Source organism: Haliotis cracherodii, unplaced genomic scaffold (genome assembly GCF_022045235.1).
Source record: "Haliotis cracherodii isolate W230 unplaced genomic scaffold, xgHalCrac1.p SCAF_35, whole genome shotgun sequence".
Lineage (NCBI taxonomy): Eukaryota > Metazoa > Mollusca > Gastropoda > Lepetellida > Haliotidae > Haliotis > Haliotis cracherodii.
In genome coordinates this window covers 1,954,384-1,963,174 of record NW_027266292.1, presented here as the reverse complement: position 1 = coordinate 1,963,174, position 8,791 = coordinate 1,954,384, and the positions used below count along the sequence as shown (strand labels likewise).

The 8,791-nt window shown below is 40.0% G+C and overlaps 1 protein-coding gene across 1 annotated transcript; it reads left to right on the top strand.

Annotated features, from left to right (window-relative positions):
- The first annotated feature begins 6,476 nt into the window (after positions 1–6,476).
- LOC139477782 (transcription factor Ken 2-like) lies at positions 6,477–7,284 on the top strand. Its single transcript, XM_071260199.1, has 2 exons — positions 6,477–6,510; positions 6,953–7,284. Exons 1-2 carry the CDS (start codon positions 6,477–6,479, stop codon positions 7,282–7,284), a joined length of 366 nt encoding a protein of 121 aa, XP_071116300.1.
- Positions 7,285–8,791: the final 1,507 nt, after the last annotated feature.

Below are 8,791 nucleotides of genomic sequence, written 5' to 3'. Positions count from 1 at the left end.
GTCCAACGCCGTACTCACCAACATTCCAGCTATATGACGGCGGTCTGTAGATAATCAAGTCAGAACCAGACAATCCAGTGATTGATATCATGAGCATCGGGATACGATGGCATGTATGAACCAAGTCAGCGAGCCCGGTGTTTGTATGATTATATATGACATACAATAGAAAACAAGATGACTTACCTTGACAGGGGAGGTAACTGTCCATTGCTGGCTCACAAGACCAGACAAAATATCATAGAATTTTACAACAACACATGTGAATGACAGTTACATGGAACAAACTGAACTATTTTAGAATTCATCAACCCCACTGACGATTCACCCTTAGAGTCAGATGAAAACCTCTGATCAATATGTTGCGTGGAGTGTGGCATATCACGAGCAAGTGGATTGGGTACAACATTACAGAATGTTTGTACTGGGTGCACCTATCCTGCATGAGTTTCAAAGTAAAAAAGATCTGATTTAATTAAAAACTGATATGGGAATTTTTTTCATGAAAGTTTGAATACCTTGAAATCTTATCCATGTGAAGATGCATGTGTCTTCTGCAGCCGCATTCCATCTCGCCGAGTTAAGTGGGAACGATTATTCCCAATTGGGAATAAGAAAATAAAACCCACTGCCTAACCCCTATAAGCTGAAAATTCCACCTCCAGGCGTGTCTATAAAACGTCGCAAGATAAGTCACTTTTGATCAGTACGGTACTACAAGCTCCACACTGCAACACATCGCGATGTGAACACTTGACTCGGCATTTGCCTTAATATACATTTTTAAAGGGCATTTGCCTTAATATACATTTTTAAAGGACATTTCCCTGTTGTGCAACAACTAACACCTGTCACATTGCTATTATGCCACCAAAAGACTCCCAATTCACACCAAAACCTTCATCTGATTGTTAATCCAGTGGTAAGTGCATATGCATATCTACTCAAATATTCATAATTAACACATCTGTTCTTTCAAAACCTGCATACTTCATTATTTAAAACATCTCTGTATTTATGTTGTTATTCACAACTAAACATCCATATCATATTAAGTGAGTTACTGTCATACTAGTATTTAATATGTACGTACCAAATACAAACTATTGCTTTTTTCTATTTTCTTGTGACTAAAAACTGTATGTATGCCTATTTGTAAGGATCACAATTAACGTTGATTCATCATCCTGGATCAAAAGTCCCCTTCCCATTCCCCTTCCCATCTCCATCCTCAGTTGTTCGTGTGCCACGTGTCAAACACCATTCAACGTTGTTACAGGTGGTGAGGTGAAATGGGGTTTAACGTCGCGTCCAAGATTATTGCACTTATATAGTGACGTGCATGTGTGTTTGTGTGTGTGGCTGCTTGTACTAACCCGGACTGATGCCGATTTATAGTGCTAGCACAATGAGATACCATGCCCCAGTTAAACATGAATACCCCTCTCAGACACAGTATACTGACTCTGAGCCGAGCAGTCCTTGTTTTAGCCCCTTAATGCCGAGCGCCAGACAGGGTAACAACAAGTACCATCTTTTAACGTCTTTTGGTATGACGCGGCTGGGGATCGAACCCCGGACCTTCCGCTCTCCGGGCAGACGCTCTACTATTAGACCTAGGAGGCGGTCTCAACGTTGTTACAAGTTCATGTTCAAACAAAGTTCTCAATATTGACTTCTCATTGGCTGGTATTTTATTTTTTAGGAATATTGTTCACTGTGACGTTCAGAATGTCATTCTTGCTTATGTTAAAGAATGTGGCAGTTTTGATACTTTATAAAATATCCAGGTACTTAGCAAACCTGTATTATGGGCAAGGTGTAAATGGGCCTTGTTGCTTGAACACCTATAAAAAAAATCGTGATCTGTCATCAATCACAACACACATGCATCTCATCTCAAAGTTGTTCTGTATTCATTTTAAAATAAAGTTGATAATATGCATCTCATCTCATCTCATCATCATCATCATCATCAATCATCAACAAATACCCAAAACCTGGAAGATTGACTGCAAAGGAAAAATAAATCATAAGTTTGCAGTTCAATATAAACCAAACAATAGCAATGCATGAAAATTACTAAAACAACAACAGTTGACAAAAGACATTAAATTGAACCAAAATAATTACAAGAGCATTTGCACAGAAAGAGTGTATAATATAACGTTATATGATGTAATTTAAATTGAAAATGCTTGATGAAAATACAACTTCAAATTTACTAGAATGTAAACATTAGTGATTGAAAACTGAACACATTATCATGCTACAAATTGCTACACAAATATACTGATAATGGATTAGAAATACAAATGCATGACAACATACCATTTAGGTAGACCCATATTCTTTTCCAACTAATACTTCTTTCTTTTCTTATTTCTGACCGCAAGGGTCCTCATTCTCTCCTTGTGTAGCGGGGTGGTGTTTATGATCCGGCTCGGGCGTTGGGAAACACAGGCAGATGATGATAATGTGTTTATTATAATGGGGGTGGCTGCTGTTGAAGAACTATCTGAAGAAAAGAAAATGTCCTTCCTCCTCAACAGCAGCACATGAAGTCATATATTTGCAGATTTACAGGCATTTATCTTAAATATAGAAGTACAAAGCCATTTTGTAACCATAATAAAACTAATAGCAATTTAACATTAAAGTTATATGACACTTGAAAAAGCACATGGGCCAAAATGGACCATGTGCTTAATTATTTTACAAACTAGTTTTATAATATATATTTCATAAACTAATTTGATATAACTTTAAATGATATTATTAATGTTATCCAATTTAGTTCAGCACCCTAATATAGATGTTAATTTCTGACAGAAGCAGATGAAAACAGATTGAAAAGAGGCCATTCCATACCTGAAGAAAAGAAAATATCCTTCCTCCCCAACAGCAGCACATGAAGTGAGGAGGAAGTCAGGTATGGGATGAAGCTACCTGTAGAGGACCAGGGTGGCCAATTAGAAGACAGATTGCATTAAGCATCAAAGGAAGTGCTTAATGCAAAATATAAATAGACTGAGGGAAACCCTACAGGTGTGAAAAAATGTCTAAAGATAGACAGAAGGTTGAAGGAGAAGATCTGGTGAGAGATTCCCAGAGACTGAAAATAAGGGTGCCAAGTACTTTAAAGAGTTATTTACTGACATGCTACAGTAAGCAGAGACAAACAATGAACATATAGATGCTACACTTGTAGAAACTGAAAAGCATGGCATGAAGCCTAACCAGAGTAACCTTCCTTGGCTAAACTCCTGAAGCATGCATAAAATAATTATGTTACTGCTTAATTTGGCATGAAAATTAAAGAAAATTCTAAACTTTAATAATTTGGAAAAATAAATACAAATTATTTCAGAGAGGCTATTTTTGATCGTAAATCTATTTATACTTATAATGCTAATATTACGGAAAACGTTAAAAGGGTAATTCCAGAAAAATTATAAATAGACAACAGGTACGGGACCAGTTGGTAACAGTTTTGAAGTTTGCACGAGAATGGTCAAACAAGCCTGAAACCGAAACAAACAAATTTTGTTTTATATAATAGCACAGCGTGAACAGTTTCATAAACCTCAAAGTGAATTTTAACTAATTTGTTTCTCGTGCTAAATGCAAATGTTTTCAACCGAAATGTAAACACTTTTCTGGCCCGGAATTCTCAGTCCATATCATCTTTTGACTACATGCTGAATGTGTTTTCGTCTCGTGCAATCGTTGTTGTTGTTGCATTAAGTGTTTAAGAGGTCGCCTTCTGCCTAATCAATGTCGGCTGACCTGTCCCTCGTTGGGACTCATGTGTGTGAGTAGGGTACACATATCTATTGTGAGTTTGGTATTCACATAATTTCTGTTTTTGTATTGATATGATTTCTATTTCGTCACGTGCGATCCGTGTTGACACTTCATTTATACCCGTGGAAAATAATACCGGGCATGTCATTTCCGGTTCGTCTTATTCTTTTGATTAATCTAAGCCGTTATTATTTGCACATAAAAAATATCATGTTGCGTGCGTTCTTCCTGTATTATTAAAGTTGTATTTATCAAATGCCTTTATCTTCAAGATTGTCTCCATGACAGTGTCTTTCGTACCGACATGGAGAAAAATAATCATAAAATACACAAAGGTAAAACTACATGATTATAAAGTTACTTATTTGGAAGTGTAAATTTTGTTTACTTTTTTCATCTAATTAAAATCAATGTAAACTATAAAAATAATTCCGCCTGCAATAACAAGTTGAGACGATGTGAATGATCGATCAGCACAAACGGCATCCATTACAGCCGAGTCGGTAGTGGACATGGGATGGGCGCTCTGCATTTGAATCCTGCTGACATATCTGGATACTGGGAAATGCTGATTTCGTAATAATTACCGTATTCGACGTAATAAGCGCCCAGGGCGCTCTCAAAATTAGAAATAGTGGGCTCTTATTAGATTATTGGTTGTTTATTTGTCGGATAAGTGCACAATAAAGAGGGATTGCAGCTTTTATTTCAAGCCATTTTGCAGTTCGTACATGGCGTCCCGGGGAATCCTCTGACGTCATCAGGCTGCCAAGTTGGAGTCTTACCGTGATTTCCAAGTTTTCGGTCCTCAAAGACTGGATCGCACAAAATATGTCCATAACACAGTCCAATCGAGATTAAACTGTAGCACATGGTGAAAGTTCAAACACTATCTTCTATTCACAAGAAAATATCTTCTCTAATGATATTGACGTTTACACTAAGACACGTGTGTAATGAGTACCTCGCATGTGTCGTCTGCTTGACCGTCTGCCCCGGAGCGAAGCAGCTGCAGCACGTGCAAACCGCAACGAGTTGGGTAGCGCGTTTAGGCGAGTGCTAGGCGTATCGAGAACACGTTCCCGTGTAAGTTTGCTTCATGTTATTTTGCCACCACACGGTAAATCTAATGTTCGGGGTTTATGAGACCGCATTATATTTGCCGATCTAACATACATAAATCTATCATTATTATAGCGAACTTCATCACACCGACTGTGCAAGTTCGTGCATGTCATAGGCGGTTGGGAAGCCTAGTGGTCCAAGCGTTCGCTCGTCACGCCGAAGACCCGGGTTCGATTCCCGTCATGGGTACAATGTGTGAAGCCCATTTCTGGTGTCCCCCGCTGTGGTATTGCTGGACTATTGCTAAAAGCGGCGTAAAACCATACTCACTCACTCACTCGTGCATATCATACCATGACAACGGTTAAAGCTAATAAACGTGTGTTTACAATGTTTTTTCCCATATCTGGAGGTATAACGTTGCACGTAAGAGGATGTGATTTCAAAAAGTGTTTTTAAACAAACTACACTATATAACAATAACCAAAAAAACTTCAGATGAGTGGATCAAAAGGATATCTGATATTCCCGGCAAAGGACACGCTATGTGGTCAGCGGCTCGATAATAATGAATGAGTGAGTGAGTTGAGTTTAACGCCGCTTTTGCACAGTTATTAAAGAGACTAGAAGCGCTCTGAAAAGCTTATCCAGATAAATAGGGTCCTTGGACCTTCAACAATATGAATATATGCGCCAATGAGGCGCCGCAATTCGCAGTGTAGAGTTGCGTCCCTTGGGCCTCTCCAGAAACCTATGATTATGAGTTCGAATCCCGATTCGGCCTGATTATGTTTCTAGGTTTGTCAGCACCATGCCCGTGCTCTTGGGTTTCACCAAAGTGGTAAATATCTGAAAGTGTTGAACACATCACTCATGGGTGAGTGAGTGTTTTGGGCAAACGCCGCTTTAGAAAGGAGTCGGGTTATATCGCGGCGTGTCAGCTTAATGTGGAAGGAAAGCCCCAAGTGATGCAGGTCTCAGGCGTTTACCACTTCGGTGAAACCCACGGGCACGGGTATGGTGCTGACAAACCTAGAAACATAATCAGAGCGAACAGGTGTTCGAACCCACAATCATAGGTTTCTAGCGCCCCCAAGGGACGAACAGCGAATTGCGGCGCCTCAGACGACTGGGCCACCCGTGCCCCCTATCATTCATGGATGTTGAACATATTACTCATAGGAATTCCAAATAGAAAAGGTTTCCTTGCCTGAAGGTTTCTACCGTAACGTCTCTTGCGTTCGAGGCGCAGTATACTAAAGCTATAAAAAACGCAATCAATAAAGCTCAGTATCTTTAACTTTATATACGTGTACACAAGCATCAAAGGCATCTCAGTCACGGTAAGACGTCGAGATCAACCAGTGGATTAACATTTCCTTTCAGGGCGGTCATAGCATTGTTTCATTGCCACCTACAGCTTGAGTGTCTTACCACACCTGTCGGCGTCCCAGGTAAGATCAGTTAATTAGTAAGATATGATGATTATTGCTACACCTTTGCTGCAATGCACCAGTAGGGAGCCAGACTGGACAGTATATAACGGCAGTTCTTGTGAAAGGTGTCCATCACTTCGAGCTCACATCTCCACTAAACCAGTCACAATGGCTAGCGTAACAAGTCTATTACTTCTTCTTGGTGAGTTTAAGTCTGTTTTTTGTCTTAACGAAAAAATTATCTTATTTGTTCGCTAAGATCCTGAACTTTTTCTACTTTTTTTCTGCGGAAAGACATAACATGCGAAACATTTGTTCTTTCTCCGAACATTGTCCATTCAGTCACTTCTGCATTTTCATTTTTTTAACTATGAATTAGTGATAGGTAATTAAATATTATTAAACATATTAAACTGAAAGATGAAGCGGTATAACTTCATAACCAAATTACTTTCTTTTGTAAAGTAACAATGTTCCAGTACCTGAATATATTAGATAACAACTGCGCTTATTTTTCGCAAATACGCAGCTTATCTGAAGCTCTCTCGTGTCACTCCGGGGATCACACATCTGTTTGCTTATGCAACCCATGTGATCAACTTAACGTTAGATTTTCTTTATGTATCTTTTTACCTGTTCTACAGCAATGCTGGTGGCTGTCTCCCTAGCCCATCACCACCATGGTCACCATCATCATCGTCATCATCACCACCACCACCATCATCACCACCACCACACAAAGAACATCCATCATTACGACGAGTACTCATCAGGCTCATCAGGTTCCTCAGGCTCATCCGAGTCCTCAGGATGCGGTTGTGGAGGAAGTTCCGGGTCTTCTGAATCCTCAGACGAAGACTACCCCATCCCAATCCCCATCCCAATCTCCAGCGGCGGCGGCAGCAGCAGCGGCAGCAGCGGTTCCTCCGACGCCGCCCTTCTCCAGGCTCTCATCAACGCCGGAAAGAAGAAGTAGACATAATACTTGGTGAGTGTAACTCAATACTCCATTGTTTCCAGAGTGACGTGCCTTGTACGAGCCAGGATCCGCTTGTCGTGGGCTTTGAAGTATGTTTCGCCCCGATTGCGACCCCTTGTCTGTCAGAATCGTACAGTACTCGTAGTAATTAATTGTCTACAACATAGATCAGTTCCTTTCCTATCACATTGAGCTAACAGGCTAAAAGCCCCGTGAAGATCCAGGGTAGAATAGGTCTTCAGCAACTCATGCTTGCCGTAAAAGGTGACTATGCTTGTCGTAAGAGGCGACTAACGGGGTCGTGTGGTCACACTCGCTGACTTGGTTTGTGTATATCATCGTATCCCATTAGCGAGATCGATGTTCATGATGTCAATCACTGGATTGTTTGGTCAAGACTCCATGATTTACAGACCGCCGTCAAGAATATTGATGAGTGAGGCATTAAATAAACAAACAAGCAAAAAACTGTTTGTTTTTAAGTGAAGAGCACGCAAATGAATATAGCTGGAATTTGCTGAGTACGGCGTTAAAAAACAAACAAACAAATGAAAGGACGTGATGGCACCCCCAATGATCCAGTAAGCTTTGCTTGTCATAAGAGGCGATTAAAAGAACCTAGTTGTCGATTGCGTGTCATAGTACCTCGACAGGATCGTTGCTCATGATATCAATCACCTCTTTTCTTGCCCAGTCTGGACTGTTAACAGGTTGGAATATTGCATTGTGCGGCGTAAAACAAGTCAGCTATGGCTGCCCGCGTGCCACTACACTACATTAATCTTGACTGCTACTGTCATCCTGCAATGGCTGCTGTTATCAGGACAGCATCACATATAACAACGTCTTTTAAACTAGTTTTTTGTTTGTCTTATTTGTTACAGGCTCTCCGCAGTTTCTTAGACAGCTGGTTCTGTTGACTTCTACTTACCCGTTTTACTTTAATTGTTATGTGTTTCTCTTAAGACACAATTATGTAAAATAAAAAAATGAATTATGACAATTGCTTTGTTGTTTTATACACTGCTATACTTGGAAAGGAGATTACACAGCACAAAGAGCTATAGTTTTGAAGAATGTATGCACACACAACCATACACACATGGGCAGACACCAACACGTATACAGGCAGACAGACGGACACACACAGAGATATAAACAGACACACACACACGCACACGGAGAATCAATCAATTTTGAAACATATACTGCTTTAATTAACAGGCGACCCAATTACTCACTGCTTCAATGAACAGGAGAATCAAACATTCACTGCTTCAATGAACAGGAGAATCAAACATTCACTGCTTCAATGAACAGGAGAATCAAACATTCACTGCTTCAATAAACAGGAGAATCAAACATTCACTGCTTCAATGAACAGCAGAATCAAACATTCACTGCTTCAATGAACAGGTTATTACACATCCATTGATTTAAGTAAAAGGGAAATCAAAGATGTTGGGAAGGGGTGGGTGGGGTGCGGGTGTTCCCTGGGATTTTG